The sequence below is a fragment of the Crocuta crocuta genome, unplaced genomic scaffold (genome assembly GCF_008692635.1).
Source record: "Crocuta crocuta isolate KB4526 unplaced genomic scaffold, BGI_CrCroc_1.0 scaffold197, whole genome shotgun sequence".
Taxonomy (NCBI): Eukaryota; Metazoa; Chordata; class Mammalia; order Carnivora; family Hyaenidae; genus Crocuta; species Crocuta crocuta.
In genome coordinates, this window is record NW_027532002.1 from 9057734 (window position 1) to 9083348 (window position 25615).

The 25615-nt window shown below is 54.8% G+C and overlaps 2 protein-coding genes and 1 long non-coding RNA gene across 4 annotated transcripts; 2 read left to right on the forward strand and 1 right to left on the reverse strand.

Annotated features, from left to right (window-relative positions):
- Window positions 1-3770: 3770 nt before the first annotated feature.
- On the reverse strand, window positions 3771-7565 carry LOC144240918 (uncharacterized). 2 transcript variants are annotated; one of them, XR_013337896.1, is made up of 4 exons: window positions 6750-7565; window positions 6451-6613; window positions 6156-6350; window positions 3771-4462 (listed from the first exon to the last, which is right to left on the reverse strand). It is a non-coding gene; the product is annotated as an uncharacterized LOC144240918 (long non-coding RNA). The 2 variants fall into 2 exon arrangements; XR_013337895.1 differs by having other exon boundaries at window positions 6156-6613.
- A 159-nt stretch (window positions 7566-7724) lies between these two features.
- HOXA11 (homeobox A11) lies at window positions 7725-11240 on the forward strand. Its single transcript, XM_077775343.1, has 2 exons — window positions 7725-8262; window positions 9752-11240. The coding sequence occupies exons 1-2, from the start codon at window positions 7836-7838 to the stop codon at window positions 9982-9984; spliced, it is 660 nt and encodes a 219-aa protein (XP_077631469.1). The 5' UTR covers window positions 7725-7835; the 3' UTR covers window positions 9985-11240.
- A 7422-nt stretch (window positions 11241-18662) lies between these two features.
- HOXA10 (homeobox A10) lies at window positions 18663-22077 on the forward strand. Its single transcript, XM_077775363.1, has 2 exons — window positions 18663-19224; window positions 20416-22077. Exons 1-2 carry the CDS (start codon window positions 18663-18665, stop codon window positions 20688-20690), a joined length of 837 nt encoding a protein of 278 aa, XP_077631489.1. The 3' UTR covers window positions 20691-22077.
- Window positions 22078-25615: the final 3538 nt, after the last annotated feature.

Sequence of the window (25615 nt, forward strand, 5' to 3'; positions counted from 1 at the left end):
TGCAGAGCCGGCCTTGCTTGGAAGGCTCGTGTGTCGAAGGAGGCACGCAGCAGAANTTTGTGCGGGTGCTCGCTTCTCCGCCCCGCCCCGCCCTCCCCAAGAGAATAATCGGGTATTTAATCTCTCCCGGTCTTAATTCTTGGCAGCGTGGAAGGTGGTTTGCACGGGAAATAAAACTTGACAGGAGCATTTTCTCTAAAAGGGGTTCTGAGACGGGCTGAAAAGAAACCGTGTTTTTTCTCTACCAAATACTTCCGCTTTCTGAGCCCCCGGCCAAGGGGTGGGGTGACATCCGAGGGAGCAGAGGAGGAGCTGGGCACGCAGGACCGCGCTGTGGACCCGAACCCGGGCGCTCCGGGCAGCCCCGGGTCTGCGCCCGGGCCTCAGTCGGGAAGCGGCCTCCGGCCTCGCTGCGTCCGGCGCCTCTGTGGTCCTGCTCGGCCGCAGGCCGGCGCCGCCCGCAACCCGAGGCCAGGGCCCCTCTCGCGGGAAGCTGGCACCGGCACGGGCGCGGTTGGCACCCACAGTGGTACCCTGGCATTGGCTGCGGGCGGCTGGGGTCAAGCGAGAGAAGAGGACGCTGGGCAGGGCCTTGGACCGCTTGGCTTTAGCCCTGAGCCTTTCAGCCAAGGGGAGTTGGGGACAAGAGCTCGCAAAGGAGGCGGTGAGAGCACTGCTGGGGGCTTTGTTTCGGCTGCGGGTCTGCAGACACTGCACAAAATGGAGGGGGGTGGGGGGTGGAGGTGAACGGCTCAGCCTGCGTGGGTTGTCCGGGCTGCTATTGGGTGGGAGAAGCTGGAGAAAGCAGAATCCCCCTCTCGGTAGCTCGGAGAGCGCCCTCCCCTTGCCGCGCCGCAAAGGTCAAGTCCTCGGCACGGCCGCCTCCACGGTCAGGGCCGTGGCGGACTCAGGAAGGCCCGGGACCCACACTTGGCCGGCTGCAAGCAGGTTATGATGGCCTGGACCCGCGGACTGGAGGCGGGGGTTCTTTCCTGGCTTCCCTACTGAAAAGGAATTCCCGCAGCCAGGGGTGGCCCAGGCTATGTCCCCGTCGAGTCCTGGAAGAGCGAGTCTGGGACACTTCGGAGCTCGAGGAGGCCTAGCCCCGGCGAGAGGCAGCGCCTGCAAGCGCTGGAGAGCGAATGTGGCTGGATCAGAGTTTGGGCTCCGGCCGAAACAAGGGACCCGCAGGGCCTGTGGGCCAGCAGAGCCAGGAATAGGATAGGGGAGCAAGGACCCTGCTGGGAGCCTCTCTTAAGGTCTTTGAGTCCAGTTCTGCTCCTTCAAGTGCATGCTGATGCTTTGTGCACTTTGATGCTCTTCTTCTGCCTAAAATCTGTGCCAAGAAGTGAGGTGCACCCTGCCAAAGGTAAAAATCCCTGACTCCTGGGGCCCCCAACCCCACTCACTGTGCTCTGGGGGCGGGGGGAGCCTCTGCCCATAGCTTGCTGGCACCCCCCACCCCAGTTCATCCATCAGGCCCATTGGTAAGCAAATAGCTTACACAGAGTCAGCCCTGAGTTTAGGCTCCAGGTGAGTCAAAGAGGCCCTGTAAAGGGTTTCATCGTTTTTTTTCACAGAGGACAAAAAAGCTGGGCTTTACCTCTAGAGCTGCCCTGGGCAGAGTAGGGCCTTTGAAGGGACACTAGCTGGAGGAATTGTCCATGGATAGGTATGGTCGCAGAACAGCCTGGAAGGGCACTTGAGGGAGACTCCTAGGGCAGCGTTGGACTGGGCATGGGCTTGCTGTTTTTAAGTCTGGAACATGAGCCATGGATTGCTGCCGGGATGGACACGAAAGAACCTGGGGAGTTGCCCCAGGAGGCAGCTGGAGCTGGGCACGGAGGCTTCCTAGGAACCACAGCGGTGGAGATCAAGACCCTGAGGGCCACGGCCAGCCTTCTGGTTGGGCCGCCCTCTTAATTGCAGATATCCCCTGCTGGAGAAACCCGTTTGGGCCGAAGTCTCTGGGGGAATGGAAAGCAGATGCTGAGAACCAGGGCTTTGTCCTTGAAAGTCCCCCCCATTTGTTCCCACTTGATAAGATGGGGGGGGTGATTTTTTTTTTAAATAATGAATCCACAACAATAAAAATAAATATAGTTCTTCTCAAAGGAAGTAACTCTCTCCCATCAGTTTAGGACCCACTAAACTAAATATAACCAGATTGCCTGAATGTCTGGGACCCTCAGCTGAGCCCTGTGCCCCATTCTTTAGTGGCCAGAAGAAGGATGTGGAGTTCTTCAGATGTTTAGGGACCTTGGAAGATTGAACCTGGGAGTCAGATGAGAACCAACCATAAGGTCAAGTTCAAGGCATTACCTGTTCTTGTGCTATAGGGAAGGGTAGAAGAGCTTGTGGACAGGCCCGGGCCTTGCCAAGCCAAGGAGATAAAATAATCCCTGCCTCCACCCAGTAGTGACAGAGAGAGTCTCCAAATATTTCACTGCAGCCTCAGTGCCACCTCTGGACAGCGCCTCAAAATGTGATAGATTGGCCGTAATCTGCCAATAGACTTTCCTGAGAACAAATCCTGGGCGATCTCTTGGGCTTTCCCAGACAACCCATTATCCAGAATCACCATGGAGGACAATGCAGGAGACAACTCCCACTTAGAAGGAGACAGCCCTCACATAGAAGCCTGGCCTCCAATCCCAGAAAGGGCTCGGTGGCTGTTTCTCTGCTGGGCCACCAGTTGGGTTTTGCACCTGTATGCAGTATGGTCACTGGGGTTGACATAGCCTTCTGTGTAGCTTTTCTAGAAATAAGTGTGACATTTTAGGGGCCGAGGTAGCTAGGGGCTCAGTACAACAAGAAAAGGCAAAAAAAAAAAAAAAAAAAAAAAAANTTTGTGAGCGAGTTTTGGCGTGTCAAGTGGGCCTGCCGCCTACCAGGCTAGCTGCCTGCCATCCTGCAGCTAGGTCCTGAGAAGAGAAGGAAATATTGATGAGAGAAGGAGAGAAAAAGAACACGGTAGAGCCTTGGAATGGAGTGTTCAGAAGGATGAGGTAAGAGATCTAGTTCAGATCCCTGGTGGAGGCCTAAATTTAGGCGGGGGGGGGGGGGGAAGTCGGGAACCTAACAGTCCCCTTTTCTGCGCTTGAGTACTGGGTGCCCTCCCGTGGCACCTCAGTTCTTGCTCAGCCTAGGAGGGGCGCAGAAAAGGCCAGAGGCTGCAGAAGGCGAGAGTCCGCTGGAAACAGGATGGGGAGCCAAGCGAACAGGAGCTGCAGGGGGATAGGACCAGCCAGGGAGTATGGTGAGCGGGCAGCCTGGAATTGGCATTCACTCTTTTGGCTACATGCCGATAAGTCAAGGAGCTTGACTGGCATCAAGAGGCTGCAAGGGCAGGCACTGGGGACTTCAGATTCTGAGGTTTGGGGGTCAGTGAGCTGCTCCCAGTGCCCAAGCTAGCACTAAGGGGGAAAGAGGGCAGCCTAGCAGCAGCGGCACTTGGGGTTGGGAATCCCAGAGTCAGAGTGTTGCTCCCTGCCCGCTGCTCTATTCTCCCTTTGAGTGAGCAGGTGTTAAGTTGCCCATCAAGTGACAGTCCTTTCAGCTCACGTCCCTCAAATGACTGTGCTAGAAACATCCGCAGCGTGACAACCACCCCCCGTCCCCCTCCCCCGTGGAAGAGCCTCGCGTTGCCCTGGTGCGCACCGACCACACCAAAGCGACCCGGCCTGGGCACCACCAGCAGGCACCCTTCGGCTGCAAAAAGAAGTGGAGGCAGCAGTGCTGGGCAGAGACACCTGGACACAATTTATTCCAGTATCTTGCCTGGGAAGGTGGGTGGAGTATAGGATGCAGGAATCATCTCCACCAAGGCGCGTTCAGCCCCAGCAGGAGGATCTGAGAGGTGCTACCGAACCCCCCAACCCCTCCCACCCCCAATTTAGGGCCAAATCAAACGGAGCCTTGCAAAGGCTTGGTCTGCTTTGCTGAGCAAATCGCCTCGTTAGCCGTTTCCGCCTGACAAGGCTGGCGCGGGCGCCAGCTTTCTCCTCTCCGGGTGGCCATCTCCAAACGCTGCCTGGGGAACGAAAGGGCCCGGCCCTGCGAGGGCCGCCTAGACCTTGAAGTTTGGAAAAACAACAAGAAGAGATCGAAACGGCTCCCTCCCTTCTCCGCAGACAGACACGCACCGTCAGGCCGCCGCCACTTCCTGCCTTTGTTTTTCTTCCTCCAAAACATTTTTGGCCTTTTGCATTAGCTGCCGTGGGGCTCCGGGTTGAGGATAAAAGGAAATACATGCTGAAGACTGCTTTCGGGAGATGGCTCCGCTTTGTGGAGCTCCTGAGAAAGAACAGCTCGTGGGAAACCGGTCGCCAGGGCCAATGTCACAGCCGCATCCACTGGATCTCTTTAAGAAATACAACTCGGACTTGGCATTCCAGGGTGGCCTGAGCACCCGTCAGGTCTTCCCCTGAGCCGGGTGGACTCAGTTCGGCTCCAGGGCCTCCTGCAAAGCGGAAGAGTCAGTTAGGCTCAGAAGAAAGTCAAAACCAAGTACCTGCAAATCTGCCCCTCTGCTTGCCCAGATTTGGTCTGATGCTCCAGTCTGTGCCCACCCCCAACGCCCCCCTCCCACCCCCGCAGACATTCACACTGCCAGTATGTTCTGGGCAAGAGGGGCAGGAGCAGGCAAAGCTGGGAAAAGTCCGCAGCCTTGGGGATCTGAGCACCCCCTCCTGTCTCTGCTGCGGAAGTAAAAACATTCGCCACTCCAGGCATTTTCTCTTCTCCTGGCATCAAAAGCCTTTCCCTTCATCCATCTTTACTGTAGCACCCCCACATGCCCTCTTCTCGGCTGTGTGTCCCTCCCGGCACCCTGCGTTAGTATAGCCTTCTTGAACCACCCTGCCAGCTGCTTTGGGAGAGCCTTCCTCCACCCCAGCCTTTCCTCGGAAATTTGCCTTTGTCTCCTACAGATAACCCATGGGATCCAGACCTGCTGGCACCCTCTCGGCTTGGCTCTCAAGGACACGGGAGTCATTGATTATGCAGAACAGCCTATATCCCCATACTGACCTTTCTGCGGGTACCCCCTCTCCGTGGCACTAAGGGGAAAACCGATCTAATTAAGAAAAGGGCTGCGTGCAGCTGGGGGAGGCAGCCTGGTGTCCCCAGCTAGCGGGCCACCGCAGCCGGTCTGCAAAGGCACAAGCTGAAGTTGACTGCCAAAACTGCTATAAAACCCCAGGTCTGTCTAGAACTGTTTTCGGTTCTCCTAGACGCCCCCGGGTTCAATTATAGTCTTAAAAGCCCTAATACAAGTGCAAGAATTTGTTTGCCTTCACCCAGGGGCGGGGCAAGCCCTGAAATGGTGGCGCCTTTGTTATGGCAAAGTCACTGAAACCCCTCAAGCATTCCTTTTGTTCGAGGGTCGGGGTGGCGGGGACTGGGTGGGCTACTAGGAGATAGTTTGGGAGAGCCAAAATCAAGTCCGGGAATGGCTCAAATACCACTATTCGCAAACCTCTCCTGCTCCCTTCTATATTCTGTCTCCAAGAAAGAGATGCTGCGGAGAAATAAATATTTTGCCTTGTTGGTCACTGCTGGAAATCAAAGTTTTTTCCGCTGCAGGGCAATCCCGTAACTGTGATTCCCAGCTTTAGGAGGTCTCAGGCTGCCCTTCCCCAACAACCCTCCTTCCCACCAGACCTCACTCACACCACTGCTGCCCTCTGTACGGTGGACAAGCCACAGTGGACAAATATGTCAAGCTGAAGATGCACAAATAATTTCAAGTTCAACTCGCAGGGATTCAAGGGGTATGAAAGTTCTTGCAGCAAATCCTGAATATAGAGTTCATTAAACCAATGTGTCCAACCAGTTTGATTTGTGATAAGCAGCCCTTGTAAAGAAAGGGGGTAGGAGCCACATAAACTTAATGCTAATAAATTAGTTTACTCCACTGCAGAGTAATTACTCGATATTACTGATATTTACAGCGGGTATTCAAATGCAATGGTGGGCCATCATTTGGAGAAAATACATAATGAGAATAGTTCTTTTCCAGTGAAATACATGATTAGATTTGTTATTGAGTCACTTACAGTCAGCTCAGCAATAAATAAATAAATCGATGTTGACACTTAAATACCAAAGATCTTAGAGTTTATACTCTAAATCTCCCCAAGATATATAAATACCTTCGGCTATTTCCTGGATGGGGAAAGGGAAAAGGTTATCCTTTTTCATTTTTCGACTTTCCTTCAGCGACATCCAGCTCCTTCCAAGAAGATAGGTGTGGGGAGGCCCCAGGGCTGAGCCCCGCCCAGCTGCCGGTCCTGCCTGGCAGCTCTATGCCCCCTTCTTCACTTCTCCCAAACGTTGATCATTCAATCCTGCAGGGTGGCACGCATTTTTCACCATCTTAATTTTTTTCTCTTTCCTTTTCCCACGAAAGCTAAGACTCCTACTAGCAGCTATGGCTCCTGTCTCTACCTTTGGTTCAAGTCTAGCCTTTTCGAGGCGATCTTGTCACCCACGGCTCCGCGAGTGTGGGAAACATTGCTCTTTCCTTTGGCATTGTGTTTCTTCCGTGGGATGAGTAGCAGAAAAGGCGCCGAGCCTCTGAGTTTCTCCCTGCACATCACTGGCTCTCGCGCTTTGCAAGGAAGGAGGGGAAGCATGTTAGCCCTTTCTCAGCCAAGGCTCCCTGTCCCTAGCCTCCTCCTCACTGCCCCCACTCAGCTCTGAGGCTCCGCTGGCAGCCTGGTGAGCCCGCGGAAGGTGCAGCATACCCAGGAAAACGCTCCTCGGTTGTCAGCGCCCCTAAAGCAGCCCGAGGCTCGCCTCAACTGCATGGCTTCCCGAGTCCTCAGCTCCAGAAGACCAGGCAGGCGGGCGGACCCGTGCACCGTGGCGCAGCCCCCACAGCCCCGGCTCTGCGGGGCGACTCCGAACCCCGGCAGGCAACGAGGACGAGGGGGGGGGGTTCTTCAATGGAAGGGGGTGGAGTGAGGAGGCCGGCGGGGAGAATGAAGTGGAGGTGGATCCCGGGTAAGACGAAGGCCCTTCCGGGACCTGCAGATGCCTGACAAACCGCGGGGGAAGCCGCCCTGGTTGTTGGCGGTTTAGGGACGGAAGGCACTAAAGCGCTTCGGAAGTGACCATGAATGCGAGCGTGTAATCAAGTCACCGTGCAAATCGGGCAAGCCACGAGGCAGGCACATCCACGGCTGCGAACCCTGGCCCCGAAGGGGGTCCGGCCAGAGACGGAGGCAGAGGTGGTTTCCAGAGCAAGCCTGTGGGAGGGGGAGAGCGAAGAAGGAGGTGCGAACGCGAGCCTCCGGGAGAATAGATTCCAGGACCGCGCACGGGCCACGCAGCGACGAGCTCCCACCCGGCCACCCCCAGCCTGGGCATCCCTCACCCGGGGAGTGACGGGTGGCAGGAGTTGAGCTCTCTCACCGCCCTCGGCGCACTTGAGGGCCAGGACCGTGCAGCTGAGCACAAGCGAGTGGCATGGGGCGCACCCCAGCCTCGCCGCGCGCCGGGAGGCCCCCCAGCCAACATGAGTTACACCGGCGATTACGTGCTTTCGGTGAGAACACCGAGTGACGATCTGTTGCTTCCCCTGAGGTGGCTACAAAGAAAGGAAGCCGGGGAGGGAGGGAAGGGGGGGGGGGGGAAGGAAAGGGGGGGAAAAAAAAAAAANCAATTTCAACATCGGGTCACATGACCAGCACCTCCCTGCTAAGGATGGGGATAGATTTCCACGTCAGCTTACGTCTCCAAATTTCTACTTCACGGATCCGCTTCAAAGAGGCAGCTGCAGTGGAGAATCATGTTAAGCTCGGCTACTGCGGAGAGCCCAAGGTAGCCCAATGATGGATTTTGATGAGCGTGGTCCCTGCTCCTCTAACATGTATTTGCCAAGTTGTACTTACTACGTCTCGGGTCCAGATTTCTCCAGCCTCCCTTCTTTTCTGCCCCAGACCCCGTCTTCGCGCCCAATGACATACTCCTACTCTTCCAACCTGCCCCAGGTCCAACCCGTACGCGAAGTGACCTTCAGAGAGTACGCCATTGAGCCCGCCACTAAATGGCACCCCCGCGGCAATCTGGCTCACTGCTACTCCGCGGACGAGCTCGTGCACAGAGACTGCCTGCAGGCGCCCAGCGCGGCCGGCGTGCCTGGCGACGTGCTGGCCAAGAGCTCGGCCAACGTCTACCACCACCCCACCCCCGCCGTCTCGTCCAATTTCTATAGCACCGTGGGCAGGAACGGNGAGGACAAGGCCAGCGGCTCCAGTACGTATAAAGGCAAGCGCCCTGCGCTTTATGAAAGGGGAGTTGGAAATCTAGCGCAGCACCGCTGTTAAATTTTTATATGCTGTTTTATAAGCATATAAGGTTTATGAAGGGCCTTTAGGTTTCCCCCAACAAAACTTTGTTATAAAAGGCGGGATCACGTGGCGAGTGCTGAAATTGGCCGTGAAATACCCACCGGCCAAGGCATGCCTGCAAAAAGAAAAAAAAAAGAAGACGAAGAAGAAGAAAAAAAAGAAAAAAAACACAACACACACGCGCGCGCGCGCGCGCACACACACACACACACACACACAACTCCCCTTTTCCCTTTTTTCCCTTCTCAGTCCCAAGTCCGGCAGCTCGACCCCGCTCAGGGCAGATCGGGCTGGGGAGCCGGAGGTGGGCGCCTGTAAATTCCCCCTGCAAAGGCTCCGGGAGCCTTTGATAGCGAGGTAATCCGGAGATTTTTATAAAAGCCATGTGTTGCTCCGGGACTCCAGTCCCAGCCGGGATTCAAAGGCATCCCTGTTTAACGACGGCGCTAGGAGCGTGTTGAACAGATAAAATAGCCCGCCTTAGCTGGAGCAATACATTAAAAGGAACAAATTAAGGCAAAGTTGGCCTTTTTATCCAAAAGGAAGCCATTTTCCTCCAGCGCGGTGGCAATTACGTGCCGCCTTCTGTCCAACTGCATGTTATTCACAATTGTTATTCCATCTGTCAAAAGCGGGTTTTTTTTCTTTCCGTCTTGTGAAGTTTTATTGAAAAGGGGAGCAAGTCAAGCCTGCCCGCAGCTTTGGGAAGCCCCTCTCCCCTCCACCCTATTGAAAACAGCACCCCTGCCTTACTGGGGGGCCTGGGTGGCTCTGTGGCCTTGGTGCTCAGGGAAGGCCCAGGGTAGGGGGCTTCCGCTGCCACCGCCTCACCTCGTGGAAGCCAGGAGGCTGGTCCAGGAGGCAGAAGCTGGTGGCCAGGACACAGACTGACAAAGCTCCCGCGGCTGCCTCAGAGGCTAGCGAGGGCCGAGTCGCGGCCGCAGCCGGGAAAGACGAGGGCTGGGGCCGACTTTACTGCCTCGGGAACCAGCAGCCCAGGTGCTGGAAGGTGAAATGTCCGCGGGCGGCTGTTTGTTTAGTCTGGCGGGGCTGGAGGCAGCCGGCAACCCCCACTCGGCGGCTTTGAAAGCCGCTTCTGCGGCCCAAGCTAGCCTGTTGCTGCGAGGAGCCCTCCTTTCAGCTCTGCGGGCAGCGGGAGCAGCTTCCCTGGGGGCCTATCTAGGAAGCTGGCTTTTATCTGGGGCTGAGTCTCCGCCTGCAGCCTGTCCCCAGCTGGCAATAGGGGACTGAAGGCAAGGGCCTGAGGAGACCCTGCCCGGGCTTGCGCAGGGCCTGCAGTCCCTTGGGCCAGCGCTCTTCCTCCACTCGGGGCTCCGGGGATGGATTGCGGCCCCCACACCTGGCTCACTCCCTGCTTCTCTCTCCCTCCACAGGTGGCCAGCGCGCCCGAAAAAAGCGCTGCCCCTATACCAAGTACCAGATCCGGGAGCTGGAGCGGGAGTTCTTCTTCAGTGTGTACATCAACAAAGAGAAGCGCCTGCAGCTCTCCCGCATGCTCAACCTCACTGACCGTCAGGTCAAAATCTGGTTTCAGAACAGAAGAATGAAGGAAAAAAAAATTAACAGAGACCGTTTACAGTACTACTCGGCCAACCCGCTCCTCTAAGGCTCCAGCCTGTTGGAATTGGGTGGGGGGCTTCATACACGTGAGATTAGATGCAGATTTTGCCCTTGACAAGGTCAAGGCACGTGGTGACTGTTGAAGAAGAGAGATGTACGAAAGAGAGGAGGCTACACGGAGACAGCCTCTGAGGAGGCGGCCCGGGATTCTCGGGGGCATCTGGGGTTAAGATTCCTAGCAAAAATTGGATTTGGAGAGCTGTGCAGCAGCTAGAATAAATGGTTTGGGACCCCTGGTGGTTCATTCTTGGAGACTGTGGAGCTTTGGGCTGGGTGTGGTCTCCGTCAGGACTGGGCCCCTTGCCAAGCGCCCTGGAGAGCGACCTGGGCCCAAGACCCTCCACATGGAGCCTGCCCACCCCCGGGACCCCTGCGTCAAGAAGCTATTCTGTCTTTAAACCCAGTTCAGCTTGGGGACAGGAACAGGAGGAAGGGGGGAAGATTCCTAGATGTCCGGAGTGGGGCTGCTTTCCAAAGCCAATGTGAAAGACGGCGGCTGGACGAAAAGGGGACTGTGAGGTGGGAGAGGGCTGCTGATCCTGGAGGGAGAAACGTCTATTCCAGGTGGCATTAGCGGCTCTCCACCCCTCGTAGGCACTCACTGCACTGTCTGGGGCCTGTGCTTCTACCAGTTGTCTCCTGCAGCCCACCTAGCTTTTCCTACCGATGAGGGTCTTCTTCCTGCTCTGCCACTCAAGCCTAAAGCCTGGTCACAGAGCAGACCTTTCCCGAGGTGGAAGACATCAAAAAGCTAAGAGGCTGTGTCCAGGCCGCTGGCCCCAAGATCTCAGCAGGAAATGCCTGTGGAGTGCAGCCTGGCAAAGTTTCCACCACACTCAGCTGAGGCTTGGATTTGCTCAGCGACACAGTGGGCCTGGCCAGCGGTCCCCTGCTATGAGGGGCTTGCGTCCCCAAAATACCCAGCTCTGGCACCGCACTCAGCCCTTCACCGCCCCAGAACTGAGCTTGGAAGCTTCCGGCGACCTTCCAAGAGCTCAAGAGCGTTTGGAATTATTTTAAAAAATAAATATTATATTATATATATATATTTCCCTGCAGGAACAAAAGCAAATTTTAAAAGATGCAAAGGAGAGGGGGGGGGAAATGATGAAGAGAATATTTAAAGGCTCTATCTGTTTACAGTGTTCCACGGTTAAACTCACTCACTGCTAAAAATATTTGAATGTACGCTTCATACAGGGATGGTGTTCAAAAGACTTGTAAATAAAAGAACCATAACCTATTTTGNATTTCTTGGAATGTTTGGAAAGCATAGGGGTAAGCTCTGACATAGTCTGGCCCTCCAGGGCCTGGGGACCTCATCCGAGAAAGCCAGGCACCCTCCCATTGAATCTCCTCTGCCTCCCTGTGTTAAGAAGTGTCTGGTGGCTCTGTGTGTAATAGAAGCGTTGGGCTGTCCTCCGTTCTCACCCACCAAGTATGTCGCAGCATGTATACAGGCGACCGGGCACAAGGGAAATAAAGACTGTGGAAACTTGAGTATTGGGTCCTGGTGTGACATTCTCTTCCTGTTTGCTTTTTACTGCCAAATGTTTTCCCCACCATATCCCCCCCCAAAAGGGGCGAGTTACCAAGCCCCTGAAGGGGTGGGGAGGTGATCTGGCCAGGTCCTTTTGGGAAGGGGGGGCGGGGTCCCGGGAATGGAGTATCTCATGACCTGGAATTGGGGGTTTCATCCTTTCAGGTTGGAGAGAAAGCCCTGGGGTTTGAAGTGGCTGATGAGTTTGATCCAGGGTGGGCTCGCTCATCTCAGGACCAGGAGGCCTGAAGCAGAACCACTCTGGGGTGCCCTGGGGATCTCCTTAGGAAGACAGAGACCGGTCTGGGTATAAAGATTAGTCTCTCAGGAGCCTCTATGGGCACTTTGTCCCAAGCTCCCAGCTGAGGCTGCCTTTTCCCTTTGGGGAAAGAAAGATGCCGGTTTCCTCTTTGTTTCCTGCCTTTGAACTTCTGCCTTAAATTTGGACATCACCCATAACCTTGAGGGGCAGAGCGGAAAGGCCAGAGCCTTTTGTTGCCCACCACCCCCCACCCCTACCCCCACCCTCTCCCTAGCCACCCAGGCAGGGCCAGAGCTGCAGAGAAGATGGAATTTGGAGAGAGGCCTCAGGCCCCAGACCCCGCTTTGTTTATTTGTTTGTGTGTTTGTCTAACTGGCGCGACTGGGGAAGTCCAGCTCAAAGGGGAATGGGACAGACCCCCTCGATGAATGTCTAAGTTGATGAACAGACACACGGAGGTGAACAACGACTCTTGGGGGCCAGTGAGGGGTGGGCAGGGAAGCCCAGGGTTTAAGGAAAGACTTCCTTTGGGACAGTTAAACATTAACCAAAGTCTTGCAAGTTGCTAGAGAGAGTCTAGCCAGGAGGACTGCTCGCGGGCGGGCGGCAAGCGGGCGCGGGTTTGATTTCTGAGCCCTATAAAAGCCCATCCTCCGATGGCTGTGACAATGTGGTCGTAAACCCGTCCCGGGCCGGCCAATTTGCATATTTGGAATGCGCCGCTATAAACCCGGCTGGGGTTTTGCAGCAATTTCTTAGATGTAAAAATGAGATCTCTTTAGCAGCGGGCTGGGCACATTCTTTCCCTCAGTCTATGCCTAGAGCCTGCTTCCTTCTCCGGGCTCCGGGCAGAAGTTCGGGCTAGGCCTAGTCGCTCAGCCGCCACGAGATGGCGCACGTCCGATCAATGTCAAAGCCGCCAGGGAGCCGAGAACCCCAGCGCGATTCTTGGCCTTTGTTCGCTTCTGATACTAAGAGCAGCACGTTACATTATTTCACTTGTCCCGCTCCCCTTAATATCAAAAAGGGGGGGGCTCACCTTCGAGGTGTTGTAATTTAAGGCAACGCGCCTTCTTTAGGCCTCGCAGGCGTCGCGGCACGGAGAAGCCTGCTGTCCCTTGGCAGTGATTTCGGAAATGTGTCAAGGTAAGAGGCCACAAGTTTAGCAATTTCAATCTGGCTGCGGCGGGAGTGGGGAGGTGGCTGAGGTCAGAGCAGGACTGGAAAAAGTGGCTGGGTTTGTGAGCTGTGGGTGATGCTATAGGCGCTCAGCCCACCCCCCTTTCTCCCATGGCTCCCCAAGGTTGGAAAGCAGGGGGAGGCCTCTGGAAAAGTTGACGATTTAAGCTCCCTGCGCCAGCAATTCACCCAAGGCTATCTTTCAATTTTCTAGAAATATTCAGAATGGGACGAGCCAAGGATGAGGGGCATCCAAGCGAAAGAGTTCTCGCTGTACTGGGATCGGGGTTGTAGTGGCAACAAAAAGATAGACAGACAGACAGACAGAGAAAGAGAAAGAGAGAGAGAGAGAGAGAGAGAAAGAAGAAGGAAGTGAGAGGAAGAGAGAGAAGGGAAGACCGAGAGAGAGGGAAGACAGAGAGAGAAAGGGAGAGAGAGAGAGATGGCGGGGCTGGGAAAAAGAAAGTTTCTACTCCAAACAATGAGGTGGTCAGCAACTGTGGCCGCTGGGGCTGGCTGATTCCCTGGGGCAGGCGTCCGGGAGGGGAGGCCGCTCGTTTCCTACTAGGTGCAGTCTCTCGGTCTGCCTGGCAGCCTGGGGAAAACCTTTGTTCTGAAGGAGGCCAATTCAAAAAAGTCACATATGATTTTTGAAGCGTCCAGAGAAGCCTGTTTTTGCTTATTTGGAATGTACCGTTATAAACCTCGCTGGGGTTTTGCAGCGGTTTCTTAGATGTAAACATGGTATCTTTTGCATATCTTGCAAAACATGCAAAAACTATATATATTGGTAACTACATATATACATCCATGTATCTATGTACATATATACATTTTCAAATGCTCGCACGGAAGATCAACTCTGATCACAATCTCTCCATCAGGGTTGTCATAAAACAAGTTTTAAATCAATCATTTTGCCTAACATTTCAGAGGCTAGACTCAAATGTCCTCTTTTCTTATATTTAAGTTTTTATTCTGATATTTTCATTAGTTTCTTGAAGTGGTTTATTTTCTTTTCACAAATATACTGTGCAGGGGTGAGTGGGGGCAGGAATCTCAGAGAAAATAGGTGCTGCCTGTGTGCATGTGCTTGTGCGCGCGTAAATTTGCCTATCAAAAGTCACTAGTCTTTGTTGAGCACGGGCTCCCAAATTCTGTCAGAATAAGGCATTCATGGGAACCACATCCAGTGGGCACCCATACTGTGCTGTCTGAAGCCTGAGCCTTCCCTAAAATCCCAGAACCACCCCTCTAGTTTCAAGGCCAGAGGCAGTTTATTATGGACAAAACTAAGGGTATTGTAATTTAGGGAGCATGAGAAAAGGCCCCAATACTCCCCCGTCAGGAAAGAAGGGCCAGTTTAATGGTTAAATTTAGAGAAAATTTTAAAGTGCGTCGTTTATGGATAGACTGCACCTGATTAACTCAAAGCAGACACAGCAAATATCCCTGGAAATGTTGACATTCTTAAAGATGAATGAGAAAAGAACATTAGCACGTACCAAAAAAATATATTCTAACTATACAGTAAATGCAAGAATCAGAGTCCATAATTTTTGTTAAAACAGATATGTGAAAGTAGCGTTTATTTTTCCTCTTTGAGGCTGCAGCCTAACTCCACAACGGGTCAGATAATTCTGACTCTGGAAAGCACTGAGAACAATTTACAGATACAAATTGTTTACTGGCTGTCTCAATCTCAGTATTTAGTATTTTTAAAAAGGGTTTTGTGTGTGTGTTTTTTTTTTTTGTTTTTGTTTTTTTGTAACAACAGTTTGTTATTTCTCATCGTTTGCAAGGCCCTACTCAGGAGGAGGAATCCGCTATCCGGTGAAATGGCTTGTAATCCTCGCCAAAGGGCTCATTCCACCGGCCTGGCGATTACTTTGGCTCCACAGCCACGGGGAGGGGGAGTGTTATTACCCAGGTAGAAACGGACGATATTGACTCCTAAATAAACGTAGGCTTTAGGGGCTGCCATATAACCACTACACAGGCCTGCTGAAGGAAGCAGGCACCAAGAGTTTTAGGTCAAAGGCATCCTGAAGGGGAGAGAGACAGAGAGACAGAGAGAAAGAGAGAGAAATTCAGCAGCTGGGAGGGAGGGAGAAGGGAAAAAGGAAAAGAAAGCAAATGGGCTAGTGAGAAGAGAGTGTCCAGAGCCTACCCATGCTGCAACTAAAACACTTTTCTTAATCTCTCTCGGGAATTGAGAACCTCGGGAAAGCCCAGGCAATCGATAAACGGAATATTCTGTTGAGAAAGTTAACACCTCGGTGTACAGTCTGGGGAGTGCGGAGCCTTGGGGCTGGTAGGGGATGCTGGGAGCTCCTAGACCAACTGAAAGGGCAGCAGCGTCTAACTTGAGCTTCTGCTGTGTGGATATCTTTTCGTCCGAACCAGAGGCAGCAGGCCAGTCTGCGCCTGAGGCGCCTCGGCGGCAGGCTGTCCATTCGGCTCGGCTCCCCGGCTCTGCACACCCCAGTGGGGGTGGGGGGGCGGTCCTGGGCCAGTGAAGAACTCTCTAGCATGGGCTTACACATTCTTCATCATCGTCATCTTTTTTTTTTTTTTTTTTTGTAAGCAAGAAACAGCACAAACTGAACATCCCATTTGGTTTATTACAAGGGGAGAAAAGACACTGGAGAAAAACATCTGGCTCTCCCAAAGGTCAGTGAAGACCCAAGTGCCAATGCCATGGTCTGAGAGGCTGCAGTGAGCCTTCCACCTCCTCTAAGTCGGCAGCCAAGGAGGCCTTCATATAGCAGATGCAGCACCAAGCTGATTTTCGTAACCTTGGTTGGCACCTGCATGCTATTGGATCTCATGCAGTCTGGAAGTCCATTTGGTCATCCTACAGGGCCTTGACCAGACTAAGCCTGAGCTGCCTAGGGCCAGGGCACCCGGCTTGTCTTACCAGTCAAACTGGCAGGGCTGCTGAATTCCGGAGGGTCCTGGAACATTCTGGAGGGCCCAAGGAGAAGACTGTGAAGTCTGCGAACTCCTTGAGAATGATGGGTCAAATTGTGGGAATGCCCAGATGTGCATTTTTCACAGGATAAGAGTCAGAGCTTGGCTTTAGCTTTTCCAAAGGGGCCTTAGCTTTCAAAGAGAAAGATAGGTTTAGATCATTGACTTTCGCTTTATTTTCTTAGTCTCTACCATCTCAAGCATTCTCTCCTGTGGTCACTGGCCCTTCCCAACCTACAGCCTTGGGAAGTTGCTTTGTGGATTTAGTGGGGAGAGGAACCAGGTCCTGGCCCAGTGGCCTGCTGGGACTCATTCTTTTCAAGGAACCCTCTCCGGTTCTTGGGACCTACTTCATACTCTGCGGAGCTTTCTTGATTGGCATTCACAGTGCTAAGGGGCAACCCCCCCTCCTCAGGCAGCCTTCAGTTTTGTGGCATTTCTCAGTAGCACTGCTGAGCGCCACAGCCCCAATGCGTTACGCCCTCCTGGTGAGCGGCACAAGGACCAAGCCCGTCCAGAGAAGGGTCCTAGGTTTCCAAGCTCTGAAGCTTTCGGTATGTAAGTTTGTTGACCTCGTGGGCCTAGCCAGGTTAGAATTTGCCTTGGCCTTGTTGGTGAGAAGGAGATGGGGAGTGAAGAACAGCCCCTGATCTCTCTACACAGACTTGATTCGGCTGCAGCTGCTACTTAGGCCTCAAGAGCTTGTCGGATTGGAGAGAATTAGTTCTCAGACTCTCTGCCCTTCTCTCCCCCTCTTCTTTTACTCTCCCTCTGTCCTTCTCACCTTCTGTGTCTCTCTGTCTCTCCCTGTGCTCCCCCTCTATGCCCCTGATGCCCAGTCTGCGGAGCCGGTCACCGCCAGGCGCAGGCCAGTGGGTGGAAGTAGCTAGAGCGCAGCGCAAACGGTGGCGCGGCCGCCCGCGCGGCGCGCGCGGAGCAGCACCAACAGGCAGAGTCCGCAACTGCCTGCGTCTCAGAAGCCAGCGGCAGGGCTCTTCCGCCAGCTCTCCCGTGCACTCTCTCTGGGGCTTCTCAGGCTCGGCTTCCTTCTCGGTCTGGGTTCACACCGGGAGGAACAAGGCCAAGTGCCTGGCAAATCAGCCGGGATGCAAGGGTCTTTTCCCCGCTGCAGGCAGAGGCCTGGGAGGTCTGCTTCCTGGGATCCTGGCGTTAAGCAGCCCCAGTCTTAGCAGCCCCAGTCGAGGCTTCTGCGGGGGCTGGAGATGGTGCGGGCAGCAGGCCTGGGACATCCCGGAGAGCCATAACCCACACAGCCAAGGGGCAAGGCAGGGACCTCCTGGACTCTACTGGATCCGGCCCGGAAAAGGTCGCATTTCCTGAGATAGGTAAGAGGCCCGTGCAGGGGCTAGCGCCCTGGGACAGCAGTTTCCATTGCCTGAGAGAGCGTTCCTACGGCCAGGGAAAAAGGAGGCCCCGGTGCCTGCTGAGCAAAGGGCCTGGCCTCCAAACGCTGCTATAACTGGGCCACGAGCCCAGCCCGGGCTTGCCGGGAACGGATTTCCTCACCGCGGGCCTCGTTAAAATGCGCACACCGCGGGAGCGAGGGCTGCCCCAGCCGCGGGTTTGGAGGGGAGGGGGGGAGAGGGGAGGGGACGAAGAGGCAGGAGTGTGGTGACACTGGTTCTAGTCATAACCTCCGAGAGTGTGCGAATGCCAAGGCTAAAGGAAGAGCTTGAGAATCGAATGGCAGAGGTGTCCCTCCGCCGCCCCTTCTCCAAGTTTCCCCCTCCAGGTCTTCGCCTCCAGTCAAACCCAAGACCCAGAAGAGCAATGTTTCTTTCACTTCCCTGAAACGGCGTAGGAGCTTGGAAGCCACCGGGGTAATGGGGCTGTGGGGTGCCTGGACCTGGCTCTGACCTCGGAATAGGGCTAGGGGAGTCTTTCAGCCAAGGTTGCCAGTCGCTTCTACCACCACCACCACCACCGCTACCCCCTCCAACTCGTGCCAGCTCGCCAGGGTCCACCGAGGGCAGCTACAGAGAAAGCAAGCCAGGTGAGCACACCAGAGGCAAAGATCCTAACTAGATCAACGACTGGCTGAGGAGAGTGTGAGGGTTGAGAAGCCAGGGCAGTACATTTTGGGGGGGATTCTGTGTGGGAAGCAAGAAAGAAGTGGCAATAGCCGGCTTCCAGTGCGCGCTGGATCTCGGACACTCCGCGGTCCTTGGTGGCCTTAGGGCCGGGTTGGCCACTTTTAGGAGACAGCTCCAGATCCGGGGCCGAATGGGAAGAGTCTGAGGCCCTACAATAGGCCCCCATAGTGGTTCGAGTATATGCAGGGCTAGTGGCTGATTCCAAAATAAGAGGGGGAGCACCCAAGGCGGGCCAGGGTGCGCACCATAAACACCCCACTTGTTAACTGCGTGGGGGCCCAAGGGCCCTTCAAACAGACCCCGCAGGAGGGCTCACGTCCGAGCGTGGGCGGGGCTAGCCCAGGAACCAGGCCCCCCACTAGCCACTTTGGGGCAGCCCCCACTGCTCCTGGCCTTTGGGCTGAGGTATTGGGTGTGCGTCTCCTGGCCCATCAATACAGATTACATATTTATATCAATCGTGGGCTCAGAGGGCGCCCTCGGAGAGCGGCCCCGCGCCTACGAAACCAAACTGGGAGTGGTCGCGCGGAAACTCTGGCTCAGGATTGGCTGCGGGCGCCCGCCGCGATGCGGGGGGATTGCTAATCGTATTCAGCATGTTTTGCACAAGAAATGTCAGCCAGAAAGGGCTATCTGCTCCCTTCGCCAAATTATCCCACAACAATGTCATGCTNGCGCAGAACATCAAAGAGGAGAGCTCCTACTGCCTCTACGACTCGGCGGACAAATGCCCCAAAGGCTCCACCGCCGCAGCCGAGCTTGCTCCCTTCCCGCGAGGCCCGCCGCCCGACGGCTGCGCCTTGAGCACCTCCAGCGGGGTGCCAGTGCCCGGCTACTTCCGCCTCTCCCAGGCCTATGGCACGGCCAAGGGGTACGGCGGCGGCGGCGGCGGCGCACAGCAGCTCGGCGCCGGCCCCTTCCCCGCTCAGCCCCCCGGGCGCGGCTTCGACCCGCCACCCGCACTCGCCTCCGGCTCAGCGGACGCAGCCCGGAAAGAGCGAGCCCTCGATTCACCGCCGCCCCCCACGCTGACTTGCGGTGGCGGCGGCGGGGGCTCGCAGGGCGACGAGGAGGCGCACGCGTCGTCCTCGGCCGCGGAGGAGCTCTCCCCAGCCCCTTCCGAGAGCAGCAAAGCCTCGCCCGAGAAGGACTCCCTGGGTAAGCAGGGCGCGCTGAAGGGCCGCAGTCAGGCGGGCAGACAGGCAGGGAGCCCCAGAGGAGGGAAGCAGCGGAGAGCCAGGACTCCGCGCGGCAGCCTGCCGGCCTTGGCCCAAGTTGCAGGCAGGCTGACCTTGTGAACTTGCTTTTTAATATTTGGGCGTGGGGACGCAGTAAAAATCCATGTCCGGCTTAGCGCCGCACACCAAGACGTCCTCTGCGCTGGCCTCAGCTCACCCCGGTTGGGGGCGAGGAGACGGACAAGCAGCCCCCCTCTCGTGCATGCCCTTCTCCGTGGCCGGGAGCACCCTAAGCCGTGGTCTGGGCCCAGCCTGCGAGGCGCGGCCCACGCGGGGGGTGGGGGAGGGAGGAAAGTGGCTCGCCCGCAGATAGCGCGGATGTTTGTAAGGCATCCAAAATAAGCAGCCGCCAGCACCAATAAATAAGCCCATTAACCGGCGAAGTTCGAGTTTACGATCCCCCATGCTTTTTTCAAAGTTGCTGGAGGGGCGGGAATCCTCCTTGCGGGGAGAAGAAAAGGCAAATGCGGCCCGGACGCCGGGGCCCTGAGCTGAGATTCCGAAAGGGGCCATTTCACTTCCCCTGAAACTCGGAATCGCCCAGACTTCATGTCCCTGGCTCCTGGAAAGACGTGAGGGACGGCCCTTGACCCCGAATCAGTTTTTCGTGCCTTCTCCAGGTGCCAACTGTGTCCTTGTCCCTCTCCTCATTGGGCCTTAGGCAATCAGGGGACTGGGGTGAGACACAGACGGCCCCCCTTCCTTCTAAGTAAGCACCCATGCCCTCTTCCTGGGGGCCGCAGGAAATGCCTGTCTGCCTTGGGGAGAGAAGCAGAGAAAGGCTTAAGTTCAAGATATACAGCCCGCCCTCTCAGGCCGTTCTTTCGTTCTGCCAGCGCCCGGCAGCTTTGTGCTAAAACAGGTGTTTGGGGAGAAGAGGAGGAAAATGTAACTTGGGAGGGTAGGTGTAGATGGAAGGCCCTGTCCATTTCGCACATGCCTTTTGGAGAAAGGCTCTTCTCGAGCAAGCCAACTGGGGGGCGGGAGGCGCAAAACTCTCTCTGTGACTTAGGGCATCCCTCTTATGGCAGAGAAGTCCCAAACTCACCCCTGCGCACAGCCTAGCGTGGCCCCGACTTAACCTTCCCCTCTTTATTCTCTTGCATGCCAGGCAACTCCAAAGGCGAAAACGCAGCCAACTGGCTCACAGCAAAGAGCGGCAGGAAGAAGCGCTGCCCGTACACCAAGCACCAGACGCTGGAGCTGGAGAAGGAGTTTCTGTTCAACATGTACCTTACTCGAGAGCGGCGCCTAGAGATCAGCCGCAGCGTCCACCTCACGGACAGACAAGTTAAAATCTGGTTTCAGAACCGCAGGATGAAACTGAAGAAAATGAACCGAGAGAACCGGATCCGAGAGCTCACAGCCAATTTTAATTTTTCCTGATGAAGCTCCAGGCAACGCCGTTGGGTTTTTTTTTGTTTGTTTGTTTTTTGTGTTTTTGTTTTTTTTTTCCCCCCCGCTGCCAGAGAGCCGTTCTCCTGCCTCCGTCTCCGGCCTCTGCCAAGGACCTCGCACCTGTGCCGGAGCCTCATTCCTCCCTCCCACACTCGCCTTCTCGCTGGCCGTTACATCTGTGCAGGGCTGGTTTGTTCTGACTTTTTGTTTCTTTGTCTGTTTGCTTGGTGCTGGTTTACTTGTTTTCTGGGGGAAAAAGCCATATCGTGCTAGATTTCTATAGAGATACAGATTATTCCTAAAGTGTCGAGTGGTGACTGGGCTGGTTTGCTGTCTCGGGGTTCCTGTGCTGGAAATGGCTCGTGTCCTCCGGGTCGAGCTGGTTTCCTGCGGGGGCGGGCAAACCTAGCCGGAAGGCCGAGGTCCCGTTGTAGGCGCTGAGGTGTCTGGCCTGAGGTCAATGGTGCAAGGAGCCGCCACCAGGCTCGCCTGCTTGGAGTGCTGGGCTGTGTTTAATCAGGGGACACAGGCCCCTGGGTTTCTTTTTTCTTTCTTTCTTTCCTTCTTTCTTTCTTCCCTGGCAGAGAGAAGGGCTTATAGGCATGGGCATGCAGGCTGGCAAAAGGGCTTGACTTTGGCTGATTAGAAAATTGAGAGTAAGAAAGATTAATCTTTCCTTCCTCTGTAAGATGTCCCAGCTTTAAAAGAAAAAAAAAAAAGAAGAAGAAGAAAAAGGAGAAGAAGAAGAAGAAAGAATGACCAGGAGAAGGAAACTTCTCTTCCAGTTTGTGTCAGTCTTGCATTGTGGGACTAAATTATTTCACTTACCTCTGAATTTCCATTTCCTTCTGGCTGTAGATAAATAACCTACCATAGTAGTTTTGTTTATGCGTGAGGATTTAGTGGGGGGAGGGTTGTCATTAAATGTTACCACTGGTAACACCCGACAAGCACACCACAATTCTCCCTATCTTGTGGAGAGTTTTCTTTCTCATTTTCTTTTTTTCTTCTTCCCCTTTCTTTTTCCTTTCCAAGATTCACGGAATCCGAGGAGGGCTGGGGCAAGCGGAGTAGACTAGAGAAGGGAGACGTTGTTTGGGTTTCCTTTATACTGTGAAGTTACATGCATAAAAGGGTCAAACCTGTAGGTGCAGAAAAAGAAAAATTATAAATACAAATCTGTATAAATGTCTATTATTATGAAAAATTGCCAATCTTGTTTTATGCAAATGCATTCTATCATTATTATAAATGTTAGTTCTAGCTCTATTTACTTCTAATCTTAAATCAGAATAAATTAATATTGTAATGCTGCTGTGCGTGGAAAAAAGACGATGTTTATGTTCTTATAGAAGAATAAAAGCTGTGGAATGAAGCTTTTTAATTTTACCTCTTTTTTTGACTTCTTATCTTCACCTTCCACTTTATCCCGGCCACCACTTTTACAACAGGAGTAGCCCGCGCCCCCTGCAATTACTTTAGGCATCTATTTAAATATTACCTAGACGGTCGTAATTTGTCTGGGCCCTATAGCCCTGGTGCCGTAAGGTTTGTCGGCTTTTGTTCAGTTTTATGACTTGCTAGTATATCTGGATTGTGGCTGTCTTGGACCAGTGGTTTCAGTTGAGAGGGGACCTGCATAGACAGAGGAAGCCAAACAGGATTTCTTTCGGGAGCCCCAGGGAGGCTCGCAGACGCCGGTTGTTTTGTGGGTCCCCTGGTCTTACATGACCCCCAGCCTAAGAATCCGGAGAGCAGGCTGGGCCAAGAGCGCGTCACCAGCGTCCGCGGCAGCAGTTAGGTAGACTGCTGCCGGCTGCATGGCCCCCTCCCCCAGCACGGCCTCCCCCACCTGGTCGCCCTCNATTTGGGAAACCAGCACGCACACTGCTCGCTCTCCTCTCTTCTCGCTTTCGCCTCTCCTTCCATTTTCCTCTCTCTCCTTTACCTTCCTTCCTTCCCTGTCCCAGGTTTACGTTACCCGGGCCGGTGGCTTCTCCTTCCGTGACGCCTTAGCGGCAGCGCGGCGCACACAGTGGCAGCGCAGGCGCAGGTTGGCAAGGGGGGGGGGGTCGGCCGGGTGCNGGATCCACCTTTCTCTCGACAGCACGACACTGCCTTCATTACTTCAGTTGAAATCGTCTCCAGGTACCTGTACGCGCGGGGGCCGGGCCGGGCGGGGCATCCAGGCCCTGGTCGTGCCAGGCCCGCGGTGGCAACCTCGGCTCATCCCCGTGCAGGAGCCTCGTCCCCGCCTCTTTCTCAGCGCTTTGTCAGGCTGCTGGCTTCACCTCCCACCCCATACCCACCTGGCCCCGAGCAGGTATGGTCAGGTTAGCGGCTCCACGGCGGACGCCGGGGGCGTGGTAGGAATTCTGGGCCTCGAGCCATTCAAGGTCAGGGGCGCACGCTTCCATCCTGGGCCTCTCCTCCCCGCCCCCCCCCCACTCCAGGCCTGTGCCTGGCCAGGGATCCTGCCATTCTCCTGCATGGCTGGGATACTACCCGTGCCAATCCAGGGTAGAGATCGCGAAAGATCCCTTTGACAAAGACTCAGGCCAAACTAGGAGGGACAGGGCGGAAAGGGACCGGGATCCCGGCCTTGTCACTTACCCTTCTTTCTGTAAGCAGCCGTCGGCTCCCAGGAGTCGCCTTTGACTCCTTTCTTCCTTCTTTTCTTCCCCGCTTCCTTCCTCTTTTTGCTTTTTTTGTTTCATCCTTTCTTTTACTTCTTCCTTCTTTCTTTTCTTCCCTTTATTTTTCTTTCATCTTCAGTCTCTCTCGGCCCAGTTTTCTATCTCTACCACTTCTCCACTCTATGTCTTCCTTCGGGAAGGACCCAGGGCTGGCTTGGGGAGAGTCTGGGGCCGGGGTCTTATTTTTCTCCGCGCGCTCAAGTTGTGGTCGGAATCTGCCAAGGAAGGGCTTGCGTGGGACAGCTGGCCAGGGCTGTGGATCTGGGCCTGCTGTGCCACTGCACAGGCAAGGCCTCGGTTATGATCACGACCGGATGGCGGCGGCCTTGCGTTCTTACTCTGAGGATTGGCAACCACAGCCTAAGAGATCCGATCAGAGGGCATTCGCGGCGTTTTTGGGCGCCCACACCGAGGGCAGGGAGACCCTCGCCACCCTAACTGGGCACCTGAGGCTGGGATCTGTGCTGAGGCCCAGCCAAGCTCTGTGGAGCCTGGCTGCGCAGGGAATTCCGCCTGGAAGCCTTCTCCGCTCTCCTGGGCCCGCAGGTCCCAGCCCAGGCTTCAGTCGCCGTCAGGGAACCCCGGGAGGGCAAAGATTGGTTGCTTTTTTGCCAGTGGCTTCTATCAGGTTCGGAGTCTGTTAGATATGGCATCCTTGTGCGGAAGGGTGCTGGAGAAAGGGACCCTTCCGGCTCCAGTCTGTTTCAAATAATAGCAAAGAAATCCTAAATTCCAGAACCATTGTGATAACAAACTTGAGCCTTCGTTCCAAGTTGTAGTCCACCGCTGGAAGCCAGTGGAACCATTCTCCTTACCGAACTGAAAACAACATTCACCCCTTCCTGTCCCGCAAACATACACGCACGCACGCGCGCGCGCGCGCGCGGGCCTTCAGACTCATGCCCACCAGCGGTGCTTCCCTTCCCCGCTCCAGCTGCGGAAGCTGTTTCCATCGCTCTGCCTGTGGTGCTGTTATCAGAAAGGCCGGCACACCGCATTCCCCTCAACTCCTCTGTGCCGTTTTCCGAACCAGAGTATTGGATTTGTTTTGGAGGCTAAGGTTTTAGAACTCTCAGGCAAAAAGAGACGGTTTGTAATTATACCCATTTATTATTATTTTTTAATGCACACGCGGTCCCTTTCATTTCCAAAATAAAAGCTGACTCAAAAGGCTGAATATTTTTTCCCCAAATCTCTGGGCTGAGTAGGGATCATATTAGGGTTCCCCCCCCCCGGTAATTTTTCTCCCCTTCTAGGCACGAATTAGGACTGCTTAACACTCGGCGCCTACTAATTATGTAGTAAGTGTCCTATTCTGGGGGCTAAAGCCATTTAAAGGAAGGCCTTTTTATTTTAAAAGATACTACTAATAATTCGTGTCTTCTCTGGGCACAAAAGTCCAAAGACAACAAGGCAAGTCCAGCCTGTTCGCAGACAATTACAATTAGGAGCGAGGTTTCTTCCAGGGTTAATATGTCTTAATGAAAATCTCAGAGGCACCGCGAATTGCCAGATTATTTGGGACACACCGGGCCGCGGTGGGGGTGGGGATAACGCGGAGGAATTTACAAGGAAAGGAAAATATTAGGGGGGAGGAGGCTGAGGCGACCAGGACCAGCCTCGTCTGAGTTCACTGTGTCCCCCACTTCCCTCTTCCGGCGCGGGCGGATAAAGGGGCACCCAGTTGGTCTCCGCCCGGCTTCACAGCCTGGCCCTGGGGCAGAGCCTGGCATTTGAGGGTTCCCGTCAGGGACAGCGATGGATCAGGGTTTGGGGGAGGGTTACTGAAACTGTTGGGCAGAATGAAGGCAGAAAAAGAGATGGAAGCGCCCGCGCCGCCCGCCCTCGCCGCCAGGGAAGTGGGCTAATGAGAAACACACTCTTGCAGGCACAATGTTCACACGTGAATTTAATTACCCCGTTTTTAGGAGTCGCTGCTTTCCGTTCAGATTTGGGGGTGGGTACTTTCTTCCAACTGACAGAGGCTGAGGCCTTTTAATTTACCCCTTCGAGACTCTAAGGGGTGAGAAATACCTTCCTCGATTTGGCCGAGCTAAAGGATGGGATTAAAGTCAATGCCCCGTGCCCCTCCCCGTTCTAAATTCTAGCCCTGGACTTGAGCTGCGGTCGCCTGCCTCGCTTGGGGCCTTGTAACTCTGCAGAGTCGTCCGGCCTGGCCTAGTGGAAACCGAGGTGGAGGGGGGGGGGGAGGGACCC